Here is a 26,252-nt window from a genome sequence, read left to right as displayed (position 1 = left end):
GAAAGGCTTGGGAGTGGGAAGGAAGTGGTCCTGGCCTTAATTAGGGTACAGCCCCAGAATTTGCCTGGTGTGAAAATTGGAAATCACGGGAAACCATCTTCAGGGCTGCCGACAGTGGGGTTCGAACCCACTATCTCCCAGATGTAAACTCACAGCCGCGCGCTCCTTACCGCACGGCCAACTCACCGGTGGCTACGTTGTAAAACTGTCCCTACTAAGAATGATGTAGGGATGTATAGTGACACGGACTGGTGTACATTGCGACTCATACATCAATGAATATGGGTAAATGGATAAATTGATATTTAACAATAGTTTTAAAGAAAACAGCACTGCATAGCACTTCTGTACTACATTATACAACTCTCTGAGTGATTTCGACAGTTTATTTATTTCGAACTATAGAGATCTTCCCAGAAATCCATTCGCTTCTTGTGATAATCCTTCTTCGCCTCCAGCTGTGACCCGATGTCCAAGTAGTTTGTCTCGTTATTTGTAAAAGGGAGCCACGTGGGGAATTCTTCCATAATCTCTGGTGTTGGATTCCTGAAACATTGGTACATTACAATGTAATTGTAGAGAGTTAAAGGCTATGATACATACTCTAGTTTTATAGATCATATGTGACTGTGTCCCGTATCTTAGAAAAAGTACCAAACCAGTTGCTTTGTTTATGAAGAAGCAATAAATTCTTGTTTTGCCTTGTGCTACTGACGGAGATTTACGCAAGTATTCGATTCTTTCATCATTCAATAATGCCATGGTCACAAAGAGTGTATAGACGACTGGATAAACAGCGTTCGCAGAAGTTAGTGAACGCAAGACATGAGAAACAAACCAGCAATGAGGTTAGGTCCAAAGTAAGAACAGTATGGGCTACATATTTTCACATGGTGTCAACAGATGGACAACCCATTCGTAATCTATGCCACATTAGCTGGTGTAAATATCTACTAGCTCAGAGGGATAATAACCCCTACATTCACAAGGAGAGTATTCCAAAATGTATCCTACATGTGGTCAAGCCCACTTACAGGTTTCTGACTGATCCTGAACTTCTAAAAAGTGTGTTCTTGGCAAAACCCGGAATACAAATGAATCTCTAAATTCACTCATATGGAAACGATGCCCTAAAACCACATTTTCATCTGCTACAGTTGTCAGAATTGCAACTTATGATGCAGTTCTTGTATTTAATGGCGGTAACGTAGGGCATTAGAAAGAATGGGTAGGAGTTTTCTTTCAAGACACCTTAAGAAAAATAGATTTACAGCGCCTCTCTGCAGCTAAAATGTCAGTTGAAGACCTGGTAAAGCAAAGAAGGCAGAAAATAAGAAACCAGAAGAGAAGACTTGAAGGTAATGAGGACCCTGAGTACAAATCTGGGGCCTACTGAATAGGTGATATTTCCTGAAAATTATTTTTTAAACGTTTATGTACCTCTTCCTCAGATTCTATGAAGGGTAGAATGTTATGAAATTTTGTACATTTATTTCTATAAACCTAATAAAGGTTGTCTCAAAGTAAATTTTGAAATTCTCAGTGTAAGCTGAGATATGGGGCAAAGTGCTTGGAATTTTACATGAATTTCATATCATACTTACAAAGTATTAAAATTCTTCTATTCGATATATTCAAAAAACCTCATGAGAGAAGCTTACTATATGCAAGTGGATTAAACATAGAATATTTTGTAGAAATATCTTGCCTATTTTTTTTTAGAAAAATGTGCATATATTTTTTGAAAAAAATTAACATTATAAAAAGTAATAAAACCAAACCAAACCCCATGGCACTACAGCCCTTGAAGGGCCTTGGCCTACCAAGCGACCGCTGCTCAGCCCGAAGGCCTGCAGATTACGAGGGGTCGTGTGGTCAGCACGACGAATCCTCTCGGCCGTTATTCTTGGCTTTCTAGACCGGGGCCGCTATCTCACCGTCAGATAGCTCCTCAATTCTAATCACCTAGGCTGAGTGGACCTCGAACCAGCCCTCAGGTCCAGGTAAAAATCCCTGACCTGGCCGGGAATCGAACCCGGGTCCTCCGAGTAAGAGACAGGCACGCTATCCCTACACCACGGGGCCGGCATAAAAGGTAATAGATATATATATAATCCAGGGACATAATAGAGAATGTGTTAATTTCATGTTAAACATAGTACAACATTTCATCGCCGTACCTTCAAAACTGTGAGTTTGGTACATCTGTCCCCCCTTAATATGTCAACATACACTCGTGGGTAACGAAACAATAAGTAAGAATATAGTAATTGTTTTAAGAGTAAGTACAACTAGGCAACCTGCTCTATATAACACTAATCAGAGAGGAAAAATGGAAGGGATCCGAAACTTCGAAAAATGAGGGTATCGGACAAAGATAGCAAGGGCCATGAAGGGCGTGAACATGAAAGAGTCCCTAGGCCTCGAGTGTTCCAATAACGTCAGGGTCGGAAAAGAACAAGAATTGACGAAGGGAGGTCGAATAGGATAGGTGAAAGACACAAGAAAATGGAAGCAACACCTGGACTCAGCTGAGGGCCCCATGTTCGGTAACCGACGCTCTTGGGGCTCATGATCAAGGTCTCATCACAGACAATATGTAGGTTTCCCTGGTGGATAAAAGATGACAAATGAAATTACAGAGAATTTTTATACACGATATACGTTCGACATGACGATCGTATACACTTGCAATACATAGAGACGAAATGATAATCAATTTGATGAAAAATTCTGGGGTGTTACACGACCACTTCACCTTCGTTCGCCCCAGTGTTGTTTAAGTTTCTTGCCGGATATACACTACGAGGGATTTTTCCTCTTTTCCAAAGGCGGAACATTTATGATAGTGCTGAATCTAATTCGGCAGGTGTTCATGTCAACTCATGAGAGAATGGTTACCTTGTTTTATTTCCACTTAAAACAAGAACTGACCACCACTAATCTCGTGGTCAGGCTGAGATGGTATAGAATTAATCATTGGAGTAGAGCAGAAAGACAGTAAGTGTTGATTAACACGTTCAAGAGAGCGAGCTCAGACATAGGCCTCACACAAGGTCAACGAATTTTTCTAGAAGTCGCTTACAGATGTGAGGCGACTGGGAGCAACTGTTAAAGAATTTATGTATAAAGTAATCTTGGTTTGTCTCAGCTGTTATGGCACTGAACTGGAGATCTTCACTTAAATATTTCAGTGCTTGCTGGTATTGATCAGGAGATCCATCAGGTAAGTGCCGCAAAGTAGCTGTCTTCAGTCTACTGAAAATTTGATTTTTTATCTCTAAATACAATCAAGAGTAATTAGTTCCTCAAGGAAATGAGGCATTCTCACTTTAGAAAGTTCGTATGTTACTTGCCCAGTTTTAGCGAAGTTTGTCCACATGGTGACCATTCTCGATCTGACTTTGGCATCCAAGGAGTCATCTGGGACTTGAATTCCCACGTCAAAGATGTATCCAAGATCATCACCATGAGCAGGATCTGCGGAGAAATAGAATCACAAGGTATAATTAACTGCGGTAATGAGAAAGAAGAAATTAAGATGAAGACATTTCTTACTATTAGTTCTAGTGTTCTTCCCAGAAATGTACGTCAGCTGGGTGGCAGGGATGAGCAACCTGGCGGGAAATACGACGTAAAAAATAAAATGCTAAAATTATATTTATTCCCCACAGGGTATTAACAGTAATACCAGACAAGTAAGCCTCCTCCTGTTGGGGGCCATTTTGGGAGAGCTAAGACCTATGCCCGCCTTGCCTCCCAATTTTTTTGGTCCCAAATGCGCAAGGATATTTTTTCATGGGTCCGTTCTTGTGCCTCCTGCCAACGACATAAGCCATTGAACCATCTCCCTTATGGCACTTATGCTGCTTCTCCGGCTACTTATTCTTGCGAAAAATTTTATGTTGACATTGTCGGCCCAATTGTGAAATCCTCTAAATCCAATTCTTATATCTTCACCTTATTAGATGGCTTTTCCAAGTTTCTCATTGTTCGGCCTTTGCGAAACATTTCTTCCCAAATTGTTATTAATCTTTTGTCTAATCACATCTTTCCACTTACGGGTCTTCCTAAGATTCTTGTTTCCGATAATGCATCCATTTTCACTTCCAAACAGTTTTACAATTTTTGCTTCTAATTGGGTATTAAAAAGATATGTACCTCCCCTTATCATCCACAAGCCAACACTGTTGAACGTTACCATAGGAATCTGAAAACATTCTTATCTATCTTTCACTCCCAGAATCAGAAGCTATGGGATACTGAACTTCCCTCATTTGTTCTTGCCCTAAACTCCACTGTAAATTCCTCTATGGGTTGTACCCCAGCTAAACTCTTTTTAGGTCGCGAATTGAATACCCCTCTTTCTCTCACATGGGATTTACCTTCCCTTTTGAATACCCCCTCTCATCGCCTCAGCCATTCTCTGTTGCAACTGGCATATCACAAGCTCCTTCAGGCTAGGGAGGTACACAAGAGGGCTTGTAACTCCCGTGTTGCTAAATCTAAATTTAAATTGTTTGACCTGGTTCTTCTTAAGAATCATCCCGTTAGTTCCGCCTCTCAAAATCTTTCTGAAAAACTTTTCCCACTTTGGCTAGGCCCTTATCGGATCCTTTCCTTCCCCTAATACTGCTCAGCTTCAATCTCTAAATTCCCCTACGGACATTAAAAAGGCTCATTTTTCTTTATTAAAACCGTTCCATGCCTAGTTTCCCCTTTCCTTTTTCTTTTTTTCGTAGGGTGGGAGTTGGGTATTGATCAGGTTTGCTATCTTTTTTTATATATAACTTGTGCTATTTTTTTCCATTTTTCTATTTATTTGCTGTCCAGTGCTCTTTCTCCTCCTCATTGTTTTGGGTTTCTGCTCTCCCGGCCCAGCTCCCACTGCCTAATTCTTTCACTTTCACGCCTGATCCCCCCTTATATTGATTTTGCTTGTTATCACAACTTTTTGAAAACATTTTATGACTAATTTTATCTTTTGTAACATAATATTATCTGGCAGACCACTAATTATTGTAATTTATGGCTAATTGATCTGGATCGTTTCCTTGTCCTCTTCCTTTTCTCCTCCCCATTTTTTCATTGTTTGTTCCTTCATGTTATTTATTCTTTCTTTCTTTCTTTTTTTCCCTTTTGCTGCATCATCCTGCCGGCCCCGGAGATGGCGCCGCTTCAGGACCTCGTTGGATCTGCATCGTCTCTTCTTTGCACCTTTACGTTTCTTCTGGGTTTACCTCTTCTGCTCCCTTCGTTGTCTACCGTCGTGGGATCTGCGCCGCATCTGTACTGCTTGGATCATCTGTGCCACCTCCACCACCCTCTATTTGTCCTCGTGCTGCTTCATCATCCTTTGCACCAATCCTTCGGATATTTCCTGGGTGGTGGGAGTATATGTTACGAGATATTTTTTCTCTTACCTGATGATATTTTCTCCGCTCCGATTTGGTGCTCCTTATACTACGCGGCGATACGAACTGTCTGCTTGACAACATGTCTTACTACTGCTGAGACTGTAGCGCATCCACCGTGACGTCATCGGCCTCTAGTAAGTTCTAGATAGCGCTCCCCTGCCATATATATATACTCCCCGTTTATTTCTTTCGCCGATGAGCTGTGATTCAACTTTGTAATAAGCAGTGGGAGCTGGACCTCTGGACACGGCTGGACCGTGTCAGTTTTAACTTACTTCGTGCTTCAAAACTGACTGGGTGAGCAGATACCTTTTATCACTATCTCATTTTCATAAAAGGCCTTATTTTCTTGGCTTGTGCTTTGCCACAGGTGTGCATTCAAACTTTAGTCCCTTCAGGACTTACCATAGCCTTGGTGCACTTAACTTTGCAATTAAAACATTATTATTTGGAATGTGGTGGCCAACGTGCTCTGGACTGGCAGTATAATAGTTCTCCCTGAACTTCACGTGTGGTGTGGTGAACTTTGTTTCGCGTCATTTCGTGTTGGGGACTCAGCAGCCTGATTCCTGCTCGATTTCCCATCCCTTTGTTGTTACTTCCTAATTTTTCTTTTCCTGCTTTCCTCCACCCCCCCTTTCCCCTTTCCCTTGTTAGTACAACTTAATCAGATTGTATGAGAAACACTGGTATTTTCTGGTCTCTGCTAAAATTGTTGTATGTCTCTTGTTTACATTTCGAACTTTCTAGTAATTACCCCTTCCCAGCGCGTGTGCTAATGCTTTGCAGGACAAGATGTTATGCTACCTGTTCGCTCGTTAGTCTAGGGAATGTTTTCCTACTACTTATAAGAGATTGATTATCTATTTTAAAAATTTTTCTAGGTGTGTTGAGGTTGCAAGTTCCATGTCCAAGTCTATTACAATAATAATAATAAGAAGAATTCGCGTGGTTCTTCCTTTCACGATATGTGTTTACCAAAAGATAAGGGTGATACCAAGAGTAGTTCCTCCTTTATTGTATCTTTAAATATCTTGAGTCAAAAAAAAAGAAATCTAACTGTAACTTCCATGGTTCCCTTTGTTCTCGTTTTGATGTATGTTGATGATAAATGTTAAGAGATATTAGATGCTTACACCAAAGATAATAAGAAGCAAATGTGTAATTCTGCTTTTTTTCGTACCTGGATGTATCTGCGATAGATATAATTGCTTGCATGATTTGCGTTAAACCTCAAGAGGTTTTATTTATCCATTTTTATGTAAATATTTTGTCATCTCCTTTGAATTGTTACAATTATCTGTTATTGAAACCTGTTCTTTGGGCAGTTCTCTATATATGTTCCCTTCCTTATCGTATTCTTTCTGCACCTACCGCGGATTTCTCTTGGGTTATGGCCCGAAACTATTTGTACGATGCATCGCTAGTGTTTAGCGAACTGGTTTGCGCTGTTTGCGGAAACTTGAACTGAGCAGAATTCCTATACTACACGCTTCCCTGCGTTCTGCTGCTCGGTGCTCCATCAAGGTTCAGTCATTCGCTTCCTGCTTGTTGAAGTTCCGTTGTTTATCTTTCGCCAAGAATCGCTAGTACTTGACCATAACACTATTCTATTGAACTCTGATTATTGAGACATAACTTATACCTTTCGACCGCCACAGAATTAACCAATTAAGGTTAAAATCCCTGACCCGGCCGGAAATCGAAACCGGGGCCCTCTGAACCGAAGGCAAGTACGCTGACCGTTCATCCATCGAGTCGGACAATAATGAAGATTTATAATTTAAATAAACAGTTTTACAGTATGCACATTTTAATTTGGAGCACCCAGCGATTCAAATAGGTATGAATATTATGTAACTAGCACTTATCTAGATTATGTCAGCCGGGCGGCCTGTAAAAACGGCAGGGTGGTGCGCCTATTAGAGAGGTCCTAGGAAGAACGCTGAGTTCGGTGTGGCGTTTCCCGTGAGAAGAAATAGTCCAAGTGGAATGCTGTTGAAAATGTTAGACACGTTTGTGGTTCTTAAAACGAGGTGACTAATTGAAGAAAATTTACTGACTAATTTACAGCAGCCAATACACGAGAAAACGAATACGGCTGCTCACTACACAGCGCCTTTGAGATTTTGTTAGCAGCACCCGTTGGTAGTTTTATAATAAAGGCCGATAATTCGCAGTTTTAACACCATGTGCTCTGAACTGTACTGTAGTATCTATCTATTATAAAAGAGGATTTTGGTATATTTGAGATTAATAGACTGGACTAGACTAGACTACTGGACCCATTCCGCTGAACATTGCACAGCTTGTTCTTATTACTTCTGAAAGGGATTATGATGTGGTTTGAACGAAATCCGATGGGTAGTTTTTTATGATAAGTAATTTTAGGTAATTTCATTTAATTGCAAAGCCGCACCAAGATTGACCAAGACTGAATCGACTTTATGGACAGATTGTCGCTAGGCGACAGCATCTTTACGCTATATCATATAGTCCCGTTCTAGAAGAGAGAAGTATCATTTTATGCAAACGAAATAATAGAAATCTTGAAGAATATTAATCAATTTTCACAGGAAAGTAGAAGTTACGCGAATATGAGGAATTACTATCATCTCAACTGCAGTAAATAGAATAGCAGCAGTTCGAAAATTCCGTTTGTGTGTGTTCTAAAATTCCGTTTGTGTGTGTTTATGCGAGTGCATCATGAACGATCCACCCGACACGGGTCAGGTAATTAACGCTGCCTTACAAACATGCTACAGCAACTCTCCATCGATGATTCCAGACTTTACTTTGAGTGCTAAAAATCCTTCGAATCCACATCAACTTCGGTCGACTCAACAACCTGTCAACACCTACTCAACAGAGATGCAGGGAGCATCTGCCGCATTACTTCAAAGATGTCAGGTACCAGTACCCACTGTTTCAGCACATCCAGCCATCAAATCATGTAATTGTGACTCTGAATTGTTAAGTGAATTTAATCCCCAGTGCAAAAAATGCGTCCTAGTGGAAGTGAACCCCGTCCTACAGAGGAATCTGACATGCTCCTTGATGTCATAAACAGTTCCGGTTCAACTGATACCACGAACAGTTCTAATGGTGCAGATGTGGGAGAAATAAATACTTTATCCTCATCTGTAAATCATCATAACACTAATCAAAGAGTTGTATATCGCAATAGCAGCGAAAATAGGTACAATCCCAATGATCATGGCCCTTTCGTTGTAATCGTCGAAAGTGTAAACAAAGACGTGGGTAGTGTCCATCCAATAGCGCTTGGTAGGCTTTTATTTAACGAGCAGGTCGTTGTAAAAACATCCTGGACATAGAACACATAGGGCGAAACAGACTTCGAGTTGAAATCACTTCAGGAGCAGTGGCGAATCAACTAGCGAAAACAGAATTGTTTCGTAAACAAAATCTAGTTTACATTCCGTCTGGTGTTATTCAAAGACAAGGCTTAATTAAAAATGTCGACCCCACACTTAGTGAAGATGAAATATTACGGGAGATATTAACCCCGTTACCAGTTGTTCTTGTAAAGCGCTTCACTAAGATTATTCGCTGGGAGAGAAGGCCTATCCCAGTTTGTCTGTTAACTTTTCGTCCACAAAAACTGCCAGCATATATCCACTTACTCGGAACTAGATGCCCAGTGCAACCATTTGTGATGCCTGTGCGATTATGTGAACGATGCCTCAGATTCAATCACTCTAGCCTGCAGTGCCGAAGTGCCCAACGCTGTAGCCGTTGCTCAGGGCCTCATGATATTAGTCAGTGTTCAGATTTAATTACTCCCTGTTGTGTTCACTGCAAAGGAACTCATCTGTCCACTGATAAAATCTGCACAGAATATAAAAAGTGGATTTATGTTAGGGAGCTTATGTCATTTAACAATATCTCGCAAGTGGCTGCGCTTTATATTTATAACAACAGAGCGTACGCGAACTCAGCGTCACGACTACCAGTTAATTATCAAAATCAATTGGAATTTCCCCCGCTACCTAATATTTCTGTAACCTCTAACACGTCAACACTAAGAAACTTTCCAAGACAACATGAGCCCTTGACACCAACGGTTACAGCAGAACCACCAATGAAGGAGATGCACCATAGAATATCACACAACAGAACTCTCTCCACTCAACATTTAACCAACAAATCAACCATCCACTCGCCTCTCAGCGTAAAATTTCAGTTTCTGTTAACTCGTCAAGACGTCCGGTACAAGATTTTAAGCCCCGTTTCACCCCACCCCCGAATTTCTCAACTGGCCTATATTCCTCCACATTTACATATTACTACCATTACCTACAAACCCTACCCTCCCCAACCCCATCGCGAAACATCAAAACCTGCTCAAAACAACGATCAACTCATCGAGCAAATATTCAATATTATTATGCTCATCGTATCAAGAATATGCTGCGACAGATTTTCCAATTTCATAATGGCATTTAAAATTCTTCCATGGAATGCACGGTCGGCTATTTCAAGCAAAAAGGTTCTCGATAATACACTTCACAATATAAAGCCTCACGTTGTTGTCCTGTCAGAAACATGGTTCAAACCTTAAAGATATATGCATTTTCGCAACTTTACCACTTTAAGGGAAGACCGTGATGATGGATATGGTGGCGTCGCTATTCTGGTACACACGACATTATCGTACAGACAGGTAACTATCCAACGTAGTGTACCATCACCATTTCAACTGATTGCAGCTAGTATTCACCTACCCTCTAGAACTCTTACAATAGCATCTGGATATTGGCCACCAATAACAGCAGTCATCTTGGATATTTGGCAAGAAATCATGACGCAACTTCCTCCCCCATAGATCATCTGTGGAGACTTCAACGGTCACTCCACGGCATGGGGATGTCCAACCACCGATCGCTACGGCGATGATATATGGTCGAACAATATAATTTAGTCATCCTGAATTATCATTCCCCTACATAGGTTCTTTCACCGAACCGGCAGAAATCGGCAGTTGACCTCACTATTGCCATCCCCTCTTTATCTTTGTCCACCAACTGGTCCGTCTTTACTGATTCTGGGGGTTCCAACCACTTTCCCATTTTGATCACAATAGAGACTTCTCCTCTACCTCAGCACCAGAAAGTGTCAACAGGAAAATGGAACTGCTCTAGAGCAAATTGGCCAATATTTAGAGCCAATATGGATGAAGAGATATTACGTCTTCCACTGCAAAATTCGAGTGGTGTAAGCTACAATCTATATATCTCCGCTAAGGAGAAAGCTGCATCCGATTCAGTTCCCCTGAAGAAAGTTGGATCTACGCACACGGGAAAGCCAGCTGTCTGGTGGACCCCAGATTGCTCTCGAGCTGTTACACGACGACGAACAGCGCTTCGGCAATATCGGGAACAACCCACTTTTGAGAAGTACCAGCAATGCCTGCACAGTACAGCTCAAGTAAGGAGATTTTTGAAAGAAAGGGAAAGACACAGCTGGAAGGAATTCTGTGCATCATTAGATAGGAATACCAACAACTCCGACGTCTGGAAAATGTCAAAGCCTTACGCCACAAAGATCATAGCCCACGAGCCCATACGATCTCACCAGTCTGTATAGAGGGATTCTTTGACAAAATAGCTCCGCCGTTTGTTAATTCTCAACCCCTTCTGTTCAACACGACCCCAAGTACTCATTTCTTATGCTCCCCCTTCACATTGTCTGAGTTGAAAAATGCAATAATCCTGATTTGATAATATTTGTTACCCGATGCTGGCCCATTTATCAATCGATGCTCTACAGTGGCTGCATCGGATCATAAACGAAATATGGTCTCAAGATAATTTCCAATATCCTGGCTAACACAGATTGTGATACCCATCCTCAAATTCGGAAAGGAACCAGAGGATCCGAACGCATACCACCCTATCGCTTTGTCTTCATGTATACTGAAATCCCTCGAGCGAATGATTAAACTTCGACTCGAATGGTGGTTAGAATTTCACCATCTTCTACCACGAACTCAGAATGGTTTTCGAAAAGGAAGAGGTACCTATGATAGTCATGCACTGCACATGTGCTATGAAAGTTTATATGCTTGCCCTTTTTCTGGATATTTCTGCTCTATACCACAATGCTGATATCTCAAGATTAGTATCTAAATTGATGGACCTCGGCCTTCCTCATTCGCTCATCAAGGGGATTTAAAATCTTCTACACACCAGATGGATATATATGCGTTACCATGACAAACTACTTGGCCTACGGAAAGTCTCACAACGACTGCCTCAAGGTGCTGTGCTTAGTCCCCTGCTCTACACCATTTACACCAGTGATCCAGATACCATATTTTCACCCAGGATTATTACAATATACTGATGATGATGATGTGTGTGTGTGTGTGTGTGTGTGTGTGTGGGTGTGTGTGTGTGTGTGTGTGTGTGTATACTAGTGCAAGGTCTCTCCAAACTGTAGAAGCCCACATGGCTTCAGCTGTATATCAATTAGACCATTCGCTCCTTGAAAGTAATTTATCCCTATTACCTTCCCAGTCTCAAGTAGTGATATTTAAGCGAAAATACCTGAGAGTATCACCCTTAATCTTGAACATGGGACCATACAACTTCGGAGTCAAACCTCAGGCAAGGTTTTTAGGTCTCACATATAACACTCGACTGACATGGTCGTCACATATGTCTGAGCTTACACCAAAACTAGAACGAACTTTGAATATTCTTCGTGCTCTCACCCGAACATGGTGGGGGCTGATCCCTGTGTTCTCCTTCTCCTATATCGCAGTTTGATCCTATCCAAAATGGATTATGGGAGTATGTTTTATAAGAACGAAAGCAAAATCGCTTTGCGCAAGCTGGATAGAATACAATATAGCTGTGTCAGAAGCTGCATTGGAGCAATGTCTTCGACCCCAACAAATGCGTTGTTACTAGAGTGCGTTGAAACTCCTCTTGTTGTACGTCGACAGTATTTAGCAGACAAATTTGTATTAGCCAGGATGTACAACAACGAACAACAAATCTGCAGCAGTCTGGCTGATTTAGAAACAATTATGAGAGAGCACGGACACCGAAAATGGATGAAAAATATATGCCTTCTGAACAGTCTTCAGTTTCTACGCCCCATACTTCCATCGTCAACACCCCACAAGTCTTGCCCTGCTTTTGAAATTCAGTCTTACTTTGTGGAATATACTCAAAGAGAGTGGCCCAATGCTCTTCAGATCTTCACTGATGGCTCAAAAGTACCCTCACCGCCTGCAGTGGGATGCGCATTTTACTGTCCCGCAACTGAAGAATCTCGTTTATTCACTTTAGCAAATGACTGGACTATTTTTACAGCAGAAGCTGTCGCTATTTCCGAAGCTCTAATATACAATTTAAGAGTTAAACCTTCTGCAGTTCTTACAAATACTGACTCTCTCAGTGTCTTGAAGACTTTACAGTCACCTGCTACATACGAACTAACGGTTCATCGAATTCAGATCATTCAGAGAATTCGACAACTTACACGTCTCAATATTGCTGTGCACTTTCTTTGGATACCTAGCCATAAAGGTATCAAACCCAACGGGTATGTAGACCGGCTCGCTAGAGCAGCAACGCATTTGGGCGAACGACTAGATTCACCAGTGTCTATTCGGGACTATGTGCCACTTATCAACAAGCGTTCCTGGATGCAAATTGAAGAAGAATGGTATATTACAGAAAGGCAACGGGGAAAACAATACGCTGCAGTCCAACCATACCCACTTCCCTCACCTTGGTTCTCCAAATGGAGTGCCTGTCGCCGATACATCACTTCTCTTATTCGCATGAGCTTCAATCACGGCAGTTTTGCAAATCATCTCTACCGGATAGGAGTCCTAAACTCGCCGTACTGTTCCTGTGACCGCCAAGCAATCGCTGACCTCAACCACATCTTCTTCTCGTGCCTTTTTTTTTAATGTACAGCGGGAAAAATTCATAACAACTTTACTTTCATTGAACTTCCAGCTACCACTGAACATCCAGTGCATTTCATCATCCCAACAACCAGAGGTGTATAATCCAATCGCTATATTCTTAAAAGACACCGATTTAAGATTATGAAGCTTGACGTGATACTACTTCATAAAAACTACATAAACATAATGCAGTTGCAGTGTGTGTTTGTGGGTGCATTCTGTACGGGCTCAGAACGTTATCCTAGTATAAAATTATGTAAGATTCATATGTGCATATGTATTCTCAGTGCATATTTAATGTACGGTACATGTTTTGTATTCTAATGTATTTCTAGCTGGCTGTTTGGCCTAGCACCTAAAGCCAATGAATAATTTTTTAAAAAAAATCATATAGTCCGGTAATAAATGCAGTATACAAGGCGATGGGAATACGCTGCCATGTTTTATAAACTACCTTTCTTGATAGGAGATTCATTCTTATGCCTGTTATTTGAAAATAGCAATCCAACAAGCCGTGATCGAGATGTACTTTCAGGTCATAGGACCAACTTTGATAGGTCTGCCTAGTTTGAAGAATGTAGCTGTGTATTCTAAGCGTAAAATATTTAAGAAACTGTGAAAAATATAGAATTTCAGCAGTAGAACTACACAAGTTATCACCTACTCCTAACGAAGAGCAACTGGGGGTTCCCAACGAGCAAACGCGAGTCTATGTAATCCATCTACTCTAAATGTAAATGTAATTTTACGTGGGTATGTATCGAGCGGGGTAAGATATAAAAATATTCTAAAATAGTGTCAAATCCATACTTTCCGGCGTCGCTGAGATGAATGGTGAAAAACCTGGTTTTTATCCCTTATTGGTGGGGGGTCAAGGAGGGACGAGATACAAAATTAATCGAAAATAGTGTACAATCCATAGTTTTCGTGGTCACTGAGATGAATAGTAACACTCCGGATTTTTTAAAGTCAACTTAAGCCCCATTCGGGGGAGTGAGGTATAAGCGTAATCGAAAACAGTGTCGAATCCACAGTTATCGGGGTCACTGGGATGCATAGTGACAGTACGGAATTTTTATAAGTGGTAGGGGTGAAGGAAATATAAAACTAATCGAAAATAGTTTCGAATCCATTGGTTTCGGCGTCCCTGAGATGAACAGTGACACCCCGGATTTTTATCCCTTAGTGGTGGGGGAAAGGGGGGATAGGATACAAAAATAATCGAAAATAGTGTCGAATCCATAGTTTGGGGTGTCGCTGAGATGAATAGTGACACTCCAGATTTTTTATAAGTCCATGTTTACCCCTCTATATTGTGGGGTGTGAATGGGGAGTGAGGTACAAAAATAATCGGAAATTGTGTCAAACCCAAAGTTTTGGAGGTCACTGAGATGAACAGTGACACTTCGAATATTTTAAGTCCAAGTTCAACTCCCTTTGGCATAGGGGTGGTAAAGGGTTAAAAATATAACTGCCAAAATGATCGAGATTATGGATACTTGTGTGCATTTTGCAGCATAGCTGTCAACTAAACTTTGGTACAAGTTCTACTTACTATCTGTGAAAAATGCTGTACAAAATGCAATACACTCCTAGAACCCCCAGGGAATAGGGTGAAATATAAATATAACTAAAAACTACCGATATTAATCTCGAACCATACTTTTCTGGACTACTGGAGCGAATTCTACCAAACTTGGTACACACATGACTCACAATCAGGAGACTATCACGTGGCGATAAGAAATCTCCAGCACCCTTAGGGAGTTGAGATATAAAAATCGGAAATTGTGACGAATCTCACATTTTTCGGGGTCGCTGTGATGAATAGTGACAATTAGAATTCTTTTACAGTCCAAGTTCAGCCTCTTTGGCATAGGGGTTCAGAAAGGTTAAAAATAATTGTCCGAAATAACCGAGATAGTGGACGTATGTACGTTCCAGCGTAGGTGTCATCCAAAATTGGTATAAGTTACTATCTGGTAAAAGTACTGTTTGGGGTCAGACTCTCCTAGAGCCACATATTGTTTTCAGGATTACTGGAGTGATTTGAAACAAACTTGGTACACTTACGGCTTACTATCAGGAGACTAACCTAGTGGGGTTAAGACACCCTTAGCACACTTAGGGTTGGGGGTGAAAGGGGTGGAATATTAATAAATCGAACATAGTGTCAAATCCATAGTTGTCGGTTTCGCTGAGATGAATAATGACACTTCATGTTCAGCCCCCATTGGCATTGGGGGTGAGAAAGGGTGAAATAATAAAATGACGAATATGGCCGAGATTATGGATGTACGTGTGTATTTTCCAGCATAGCTGTCAACTAAATAGGGTGCATTTGGTGAAAATATTGCTTACTGTCTGTGAAAATTTGCTGTGGGGGCAATACACTCCTAGAAACTCTAGGGGGAGGGGTGAAATACAAATATAAATAAAACGACCAATGATAATGTCGAATCCATAGTTTTCGGGACTACTAGAGCGATTTCGAACAAACTTGGTAGACTTATGACTTACTATCAGGAGATAAGCAGCGTGGGGATATGACAAACTAGGGGTATGGCTTGGAGGGAGGGGGGGGGGGGTGAGAAATAAAAATATTCTAAAATAGTATCGAATCCAAAATGTCAGGTTCACTGAGATGCATAGTGACACTCAGGACTGTTTTAAAGACCATAGTCAGCTGCAATTGGCAGGGGTGAAGAAAATAAAAAGACCAAATGATCGAGATTATGGATGTTTCTGTGTATGTTCCAGCATAGCTCTCAACCAACATTGACACATGTATGACAGAAACAAAATACCTTGGGAGTTGGAGACCACCTGACCTCTAGAGTCGGGGTTAGGGTCGCGCAGCTGTGAGCTTACATCCGGGAGGTAGTGGGTTCGAACCCCACTGTTGGTAGCCCTGAAAATGGTTTTCCGTGGTTTCCCATTTTCACCAGGCAAATGCTGGGGCTGTAACTTAATTAAGGCCACAGCCGCTTCCTTCTCACCCCTAAGCCTTTCCTATCTCATCGTCGCCATAAAACGTACAGTATATGTGTCTGTGCGACGTAAAGCAAATAGTAAAAGGAAATACACAAATAACTGAAAACTACCGATATTTGTGTCGAATCCACCCTTTTCTGGATAGCTGAAATGAACTGTGACACTCTGGATAACGTTTAAGATAAATTTCAGACCCAACGGCAGGGTGGTGGGGGAAGTGAGAACGGCGAAGAAAAGAAAACTTCTAGAGTGAACTAGATAACGGATTTAAGTGTGTTTCTTCCAGCATAGCCCTGATACAAAATTGGTACACATATGAATATCTATATGAAAAAAACTACTGTTGGGGTAAATCACTCCGCGCACGGCTATGGGAGGTGGTGAAATATAAAAATAAACGAAAATGACTGATATTAATGCCGAAGATATTGTTTACGAGATTCAGCTGTGACACTCTGGGAGGTTACGTCAGTATGGAGGTTGAGAACAGGTGAAAATGAATGTAAAAATAACCGAGATTATGCATGTATGGGGGTATGTTCCAGAATAGCTCTCAACGAAATTTGGAACATATATGACTTACCACCTGGAAAAGAGTAGTATGGAGATGAAATATCCCAACCCCCATTGTGGTGGAGAATGGGAGTTGATGACATATAAAAGTAATGGAAAATAACCGATATTAATTTCGAACCCATTGTTTATGTGTCGCTGAGAGGAATTGAGACTCTCTGGATACCGTTAAGTCCAGGGGGGGCTGAGAGGTATAAATAGTCTTAAGTGACGGAGGTTAGTGTTGAATCCACTGCTTTTGGGGTCGCATGGCTGATTGGTGACAGTCTCATTACCAGCTGAAATCGTGAACATCATATCTATAGCGCGACATGTAAATACTCATAGTTATCACTTATTACATTTTTGTGATGATAATGATGATGCTTGTTGTTTAAAGGCGCCTAACATCCTGGTCATCGGTCCCAATACATTTTTGGAACGATCACATATTTCCCAGTCAATTCGAGCTTCTGCAATGCCAAAGTTGTACTAAAAATAAATAATTTAAAACGTTAAATCAAACACATCTAAATAACTCTAGAAATATATAATAGATCATCTCAAAAACGAATTCTATAAAATTTAACTAACTGGTAATACAAATCTGAAAGGTACACATTCAAAAACTGTCTGAGTAACGCCGGGTACTACAGCTGATATCTATTAAAAAATCACTAACTGCTGAATTGTTATACTGATGAAGTTTAATATTTCCATCTCAAATTCGGTGATAAATGATCCCATAATTTGAGTGACGTTACATACGTGGCAAATTGTCGAAGACGTCGCGAGAATCCACTAATCCACCATCGTAAGAAAACTGGTAAAAGTAGACAGGTGCAGAATTACGAGAAGAGATCTTTTTGACTCCATGTAGAACTCCGTCGGCGAAGCTTATATCAGTACAGAGCTGAAAGAATCAGAATGGAATAATATAATGCAAAGGAAGTAATAATGACTGTAATAATAATTTGGGGGAAGTTAGGTCGCGTAATGTTAATAATCTGCTGACGCGTTACGGCAAGAAGGCAATCTGTCACGGATAGGATTGGCAATATTCTCAGAAGGCACAGTATCAACACCATTTTTCAGCCTAATATCATCATAGGCAATTGGTTGCAATATGACAAAGGTCCTATTGGTTTAAACTGTGCTGGAATGTATATCATTACTTGCTTCTGTGGATCGGTTTATGTTGGCCAAACATGAAGGAAGGTAGCAACGAGGGTTACGGAACATCGCAGGCACTTACGTCTTTACCAGCCAGAGAAATCTGCTGTGGCAGAACATGCCATACAAAATGACCATAAAATCATTTTTAATGCAACTACTGTCATTTATAAAGGGAAAATGTTTTGTGAGGCGATAGAAATTGCTTAACACCCGAATAATTTTAACAATGGTGACGGCTATATACTGAGTAGGTCATGGCTACCGTCCGTAGTAAACTCGTCAACATCTTTCTCCGTGACTCCGGAGGCCCTGGATTGAACCGCATTTCTAACAGGGTCTCTCTATTTTGAGTCAGGTTGCTATTGAGTGACAGTTGTCAATACATCCTTTGTTACTGCTCTGAAGACGATCATGGTCGCAGGATCGAAACTCGTCAGTAGATTATTTACATTACGCGACCTAATATCCACTATTTATTTTAATGTCATTTAGCGGTCGTGATAGTCTACGTATTAAAATAATAATAATAATAATAATAATAATAATAATAATAATAATAATAATAATAATAATAATAATAATAGTAATAATAATAATAATAATAATAGTAAATATTTGGTGTAAGCTGTCGTGTGCAGGCATTTTGATATAATAGTATTTATACCACCGGCGTGTCTATACTAACGTTCCATTTTGCTCCACTAGTTAGTGGATAGACGGACCTCTATTGGAGAAGTTACGGCTTTTTAAAATCAAAGGTTAAATTCCAAATGTATCACCATACTGTAGGTGTTTAACATGTCAACGTCATACATTATTGAGTGTGGAATGGACTTCCACGTCTCCAAGTCTATCTGGTTTGAACCAGTGGTCTTGGAATCCGAAATCCAACACACTACCATTGATCCATAGAAAGTTCTAAAATAATGTTTATAGTACTCTTATAAATACAGTAAGTTGAACGGTTGATAAGCTTGGCAAGTGCCAGATGACTCCAAATTCTAGAAAACCAATCAGGTGCCAAATGAGGTGTCACAAAAGTGCTTGCTCTTTGACAGCAACTCTGCTTGCATGATTATCAGGAAAATGGCACATACCCATGTTGCATATTTCTTCACTTGTTCATGTTGCGTAAGCCATTGCTCTGCAGTTACATCGAACACATCACCATGTGCACATGTTGCTTTTCAGATACTGACTCCTCCATCTCCTCATTCTCTGCGCCCTCAAAAGGACATAGCGACTTCATGAGTCAATCTTCTCGAAGCGCCTCACTCTTTAGTTGGCTTGAAACAAAATCCAACATGATTTACGATCTGCGTGATTCATCATATCTGAAACTGAATCCTTGTGCGTGAGCCTTTCAAATGCCCCATAATAATTTGTTTTTCTTAAGAGATGGCTCTCGCCACGTGGCCGAAGAATCTCAAAGCTTGTTTCTGGATTCCAGTGGATAGATTCAGAGTTATTTCCGTATAGAGTCATTGGTGCGATGTGCTGTCTATGAAATACCTAGCATCACATTTAAAATGAATCAATTCATATCTGGTAACTCTCGTTTACTTTAGTCTCAGCAGCATATGTGGCGACTTGAAGAATTAGATTCATGACCAGTCTGACTTCTATGGCTGTTGAAGTGATTTTATTTCTTGTTTGAATTTCTTTCACACTTTAGTAGAATTTCTTACAGGGGAGCCACGGCAGATGAAGTTTTCTATAACTACCAACATTTTTCACGTGATGAAAATTCCATTTTACTTTTGTAATTACAGAATTTGAAAACAGAATATGGAAACAAACTTTCAAAGACATTAGTAAGACACACAAATAAGATCGCGGCCACCATTCTCTACTGCTCCATTTCATTACCTGACCTCATATTGAAATAAAAGTTGTTATCAATTCGAGGTACTCGTACGAAATTTAATATTGACTGTACGTCACGTACGTTAGAAACTTTAATGGGACTTCCATTGGGGTACTTCAGTTCCATACTTATAGCTGCTAGTTTCTGTGACTTTTTATTTGCCTTTCTGGGAGCTGATAATCTAATAATGGCGCATGTCACAGTACGTGAAGACATATCTAATTCTTAATAATAACATTCAAAGAAGAGTTCTTCCTTCCCATCGTCCGGTACATTAGTTTAACCACACCATGTACTCTTGCAGCACTGGTTGTTATCGTAAGCTTTAGAAGGTATACATTTTTCTCTGCGTGTAATATATTCTTGCCCAGTGTTATGCATTTCCCTCCAATATTATTTCATTTTTCTGGCTTTCTTTCACACTTTTTTCTTCCGTTATTTATTATGTTAATTTACAGCTACTCACTATTTCATGTTACTTGGAAATTCGTACTATAAAAGCTGCTCTTCCATTGGTCATTAAGATTAACAGGTGGCCAGTGAGAAATACTTCCAAGAGTTGTTAAGCAGCCTCCTTTTCCACTCAAACGTTTGAAACATCTTGCAAGATCTTTTCTATATTCATACGTTATCCTTCGCTCTAATAGTATCATCAAATGACAGTACAGTAGTTGGACACAGCTCATATAATACTAACTAACTTAATTTTGGGCCAAATTGAGGGAAACCTCATTTTTCCATGAATCACTTCTTGTCATTTAAAGGTGCTAATCGCGAGTGTTGTTAAGAATCCACGAGGAAATGGACGTCCATCCACGTCCTGGACTGAAAGAATGCGACAATCGCAATCCAGCTAAATCAACACGTTAAACTGCTCGCGAAAGTGGTCTCATCAAGGTACGCGGTACGGAAGGTAATAAGGGATTGATTTTCCTAATGAAAACCGCATCACATGCAGCAGCTGACACCAGAAGAGTATGGCCGCAGAATGGAGTATGGATAATTGAGGTAGGTTGGCACGGGAACTGACTTCAAGTGTTTCAAAACTTTCTCTTAAGTGACGAGGCCGTACTCCATGCGGAATATTTCTTCAATTGTCATTAGGCGACTGGGCGGAACGGGATCCCCGTATGACCAGAGCCCGCCCTCGGCCACAACATTATCGAGTTGAATCATTACTGATATTTCAAAAATTAGTTCAATGAAGTATGAATTAATCACATGACTGAACTTGCAGCAGTTTGAACATTCTTGCTATGGGCAGAAATGGCAACAAAAAATGCAAGTAAAAAGCAAAGTTTGAATCCGTTATTAATTACTTGGGAAAACATAGCACAAGTTTTCACGACCTCCTTCATACCATTTAGGAATATTAAAAATGAATATCGATATTTTCAATGGATTAGATGTAATAGCTTCAGTGAATAACCCTGCATTTTTTTCTCTGAAAATTTCCTTCGTACAAAAAGAAAAACCGGAACGTTAATTGGGTTTATTAATCTCACAGGTCAAAAAGCATTGCTATAGAACCTCGGAATGTTACATCACGAGCCCGAAGTATTTTGTATCCTCAAGGTTTTGTATCGAAGGTTATGCAGTTCAGGAAGGGACCGCTATAGTTAAGGAGTCTCAAATCCATCAAGAATAAACAATATAAATAAATAAATAAATAAATAAATAAATAAATAAATAAATAAATAAATAAATAAATAAATAAATAAATAAATAAATAAATAAATAAATAAATAAATAAATAAATAAATAAATAAATAAGGAGGATGGAATTTTACTAACCTTTCTGTCACTAAAGTGTGTCAGTTGACAAAATATGACAATAAATAAATAAATACACTTATATCTATATAACCATATCCTAAATAACTTACGTCAATGAAGTTCGGTAAAGTGTCGTTGTTCAAAGGCTGGTCACCGAGGTAAAAGGACCTGATCTTGGGAATCATAGCATCTCCGCAGGGCTCTTCTCTACAGATCCTTAGTTCAGGCTTGAAAACTTGGTCGAAATCTTTATCGATATCTTTCAACGTCACATTTGAACCCAAAATTCCGACTGTAATATGAAAGTGGAAATAACATGTGAGCAATTGTTTACTAATGGACTATTAAATTTGGTCAAGTAAAATATACCTCAGTCATTTCAATTTTAAACTAGCTGTCGCACCCCTCGCGATAGCTGTTTCGTCGTTTTACGAACTGCAAAAAGCATTTCTCTTTCATTCCATCAGTAATACTGCCATCTAGCCAAAGCGACTTGCAGCAGAAGAGATTTGTGTGTTTGTATTGCTATTCTAAAAAGTGTAAGAAAGAAAAGCAATAATCCCGGATATCTTTGAACGTGAAACAGGAAACAAACGATACTTTGTACAAATTTTATTACAGTATTGATCGGGTTTCAGTACAGATAATATTAACTGAGAAATTTATTTTTTCTATTTTGTCTCCTTTGTAATTGCTACGGCACATTATACTGGTCAAATATGGTATATCCTAGTTCATAGACCGGCTGTCAAATAGAGAGTTTTGAATAATTTTGTCCTTTCCTTTAATGTGACAAACAAACGGGCTGATAGACAAAAATTGAAATGAACCTACTGTGTGGAGATAAAAAGAATGAAGAATGATGAATGTGCCTGCAACCACGAACTTCCTGTTCTGCCCAGACAGGTTGGCTGTTATCTGCTCCTATCTGCTAAAGGAAAACATTGATTCATACTTCAGCGTCTTGCCTGATCTAAACAGATATGTGAATTCTCGGATGAATACGGACGAATCTATCTGAATTTTTCATTTAGTTGGTTGGTTGGTTAGCTACAACTGGTATTGCTCGCACATACCAATTCACAGCATTAATAAGAACAAAAGTCAGCAATATTACTGGCTAAACCTTTTGCAAACATTATTTCAGCATGCTACGAACACCGGGTTAGCATGCATTTTAGTTATATAAGCCAGAAGAATCTGGTGTATCGCTAGGTAGGTTGAACTTATGTGTTTACAACTTACGTGACAAAGGCGAAACATGTATGAATATTTGTATGTGTGTATTTCGAGATGCTCTTCCTATTATTGAACACTAGTCCTATATTGATGATCAAATTCTTGGTTCTAACTTGCTTACTGTTTATGCATCACAGGACGCAATGACTGCTGCTAATAAATTATGTTGGTGTTCGAAAAGGAAGGCTAAATTATGGAGGGGACACGTACTCGGTGCTGTAATTAATATAAAATCAGAAGAGAGTACATTGAAATTAAATTTGTTTGGTAATACAACGCTAAACTTTAAAGTATAAGAATTATCCCGGATTATTGCCTCGAAAAACTTACAGAAACAAAGTTGTACATAAAGGTTCAAAGTTTATATTATATCAAATCTGAAATTGATAGTGCTATTAGTTGATGGGTAAGGGTACGTATTATGTGGTGGGCGCCACCGGTTCAATGTGTTTGGGTATCTAGCGAAAGAATTACTCTTAGTAATTATAAAGCATGCTAAATGTACGGAGAAACATAATTTATATAGACATTTTGTGTTCCAGAAGGTCTATTTTTATTTGCGTCGCTTTTTCCATTTCACTGATGTCTTATTATCCTCGGCGTAACTCTCGTCCTTTAAGAAATCAATTGCTTTTAATCTCTTCAGCGTCATATTTATCTACCAAAACAATGAAACCATATTAATTTTTTTTAAATAACCATTGTATATTAGATTGGCCTACATGATATTGTACTTTATGGAAGTAGATACACAGTGTACTTAGTTTAATTTCATTCAGGTTATTTAATGAAATGAAATGATGTAAACATTTATCATGTAATTATTATATAGTTTGTACTACAACATAAGCAATGGAGTTCTGTAGACACTGTAGCTATATCTCTCTTTAAACTTATCTTGAGATGTGAATAATAATAATAATAAATAAATGCCCGAAAATTTCATCAAAATGGATCTCTCAAAGTTTAATGGAGGATGATAATTCTCTCTTTTCTCTCAGGACGTTTACGTCAGGCCGTGTTTAGGTTACCTCAGTGGGGTTTGTCTAACCGTCTAAAAACAACTAAAAGGTTACGGAAGTGCACCTGGGTTGTATACATTAATAATGACTTAAAATCAAACAAGCGTTTCATCAATACATGCTAGTATCTGATAAACTAGCGTACGGTAATAATGAACATAACACAAATAAACCAAAGACTAGAAGGTTTCCCACTAACAATTGAACATATTGTATATAATAAAGATAAGAGTACATGGAAAAACATGGTTCCTCTTCTTAATACATTATTTGTAGTTCGTAATTAGAACATAATTTCCAAATGTTGAACATTTATGTACAAAAAATATCAACAACGCAAACATTCCACCTTGTACATCTAACATATCAAAACAATTACTTCTGAATTACACGTAATAAATTATCTCAGTGTTGTGATATCTGTCGCAGTACAATAACATAGTTCGTAAGTGTCATTTTACAATACGTACAAACTCTGAGAATAATAAAGCTTGCGCTTTCTACCAAACATCTCCAAATAAATAAGTGCAAATTATTAGATTAGGGGAGTGTAATGGTTATCAATATGGTGCTCAGAAAAATGCTTTGAAGACTGTGCGAACATATGAACGATGAAGGTAATTGATTGAACAGTATGAAACTGAATAAATGGCATAAAATACCGTACTGATGAAGAAATGAAAATGAGATATACAGCTGTAATTAGCAGCCCGCAAGTTACTCTCTGTTACCAAGTGTGTAGCTTCCTCATCACCTGTTTTGTAATATTCCTGAACACTTCTCTATCTTCAATGTGAATTGTCTTTCCCTTCTTGAGTACGACAGACATTACTCAGTCTTTACAAAACAGTTACACAGACAATAACAAGAGAAGTGGAGAGTAAGAAAAATAAGAACGGATAAATGGCAACGACTGAGAAAGGAACACGAACAAACGCACAACAACGCAATAGCTACAGCTGGATTACAACTGACAAGAGCGAAGAGGTCCAGTGAAGGTACGTTTTCCTACAAGAGACTCCAACGATAATCACTCCGGGATAGTTACTCAGCGATCACAGTGGAGGACTCCTCTTCTCAATTTGCAAGTTATCATTTTCCTAAACGCGACGATCGCTGAACGATGATCGCGTAGCGATTAGGTCGCTTCTAGGAAAATGTACCTTAAGGTTAAATATAATGTCGCCTGGGTAGTAGCGGGGTAGCTATGGAAACGGTTACGTCACTGGCTCTGTTGGCGAAAACCCCTTCGCCCCGTGCCTCACCGGGCATGTACATTCTTCTGATCTCTGAACAAAAAAACACTTCCAATACGGAAAAAAATATGGAAGTATACGAACAAAATTACAATTTTCTTGGCTTAGATACTGTCAACTGTCTACAAAAGGAAGTGTTCTGACTTATAGACTTGTCACAAGAGCATTTGCTTCCTTCCCTAAGTCCGAAAATCACATGTAGTCTCTCGCTTAACACTTTGCATTTCGGAATAAACTGTTAAACGCTATTGATTATTTCGCGTTTTTTTGCTAGTTGCTTTACGTAGCACCGATACAGATAGGTCTTATGGCGACGATGGGATAGGAAAGGCCTAGGAGTTGGAAGGAAGTGACCGTGGCCTTAATTAACGTACAGCCCTAGCATTTGCCTGGTGTGAAAATGGGAAACCATGGAAAATCATGTTCAGGACTGCCGACAGAGGGATTCGAACCCACTATCTCCCGGATGCAAGCTAATAGCTGCGCCCCCTTACCACACAGCCAGCTCGCCCGGTTTGATTATTTTGTAGATAACTCTTATTCTGATATCAATTCAAGTATATCACCGTGTTTGTTTATGTTGTAAATCACGGACAAAAGCAGTAAAAACACGCACTTACATAATAGTAACATCGTCCAGCCGTGTGCAGGCATTATGATTGGACGTCTTGTAGGCTGCCTGTGCGTCAATTTTGGCGTTCCATTTTACTCTACGAGCTGACAGTGTAAACCGGACCTCTCTTGGGTGATCTACGGCTGAGTTATTATTAACTTTGTCTGCGAAGCACGTAATGAGCCATCAGACATCTTTTACATGCTGCCACCTTACGTCATGAAATGCCGAATGAACTTCTACCGCGCTTCAGAAATCAGATTACCTCGGCCGGATTTGAACCCACGATATTGGCATCTGAAGGTCAACACTTTACAAGTGATCCACAAAGGGGGCAAGAAACATACAAATTCTGTGGTTAAGGAGAAAATGATGTAAGTCACATTAAAAAT

At 39.7% G+C, this 26,252-nt stretch overlaps 1 protein-coding gene across 1 annotated transcript in view; it reads right to left on the bottom strand.

The window, feature by feature from the left end:
* Window positions 1–318: 318 nt before the first annotated feature.
* Window positions 319–26,252, bottom strand: part of LOC136877176 (esterase FE4) — a 75,530-nt gene continuing 49,596 nt past the window's right edge. Inside the window, exons 7-10 of the mRNA XM_068228725.1 lie at window positions 21,841–22,022; window positions 17,680–17,824; window positions 3,357–3,480; window positions 319–546 (exon numbers count right to left, since the gene is read on the bottom strand). Of these exons, the coding sequence (XP_068084826.1) occupies window positions 390–546; window positions 3,357–3,480; window positions 17,680–17,824; window positions 21,841–22,022 (608 nt within the window). The 3' untranslated portion in view covers window positions 319–389. The remainder of the gene's footprint in view (window positions 547–3,356; window positions 3,481–17,679; window positions 17,825–21,840; window positions 22,023–26,252) is intronic.

The sequence above is a fragment of the Anabrus simplex genome, chromosome 7 (assembly GCF_040414725.1).
Source record: "Anabrus simplex isolate iqAnaSimp1 chromosome 7, ASM4041472v1, whole genome shotgun sequence".
In the NCBI taxonomy this organism is placed as follows: domain Eukaryota; kingdom Metazoa; phylum Arthropoda; class Insecta; order Orthoptera; family Tettigoniidae; genus Anabrus; species Anabrus simplex.
The sequence above is the reverse complement of the archived record's forward strand: the minus strand, read 5'-3'. Positions and strand labels throughout refer to the sequence as shown.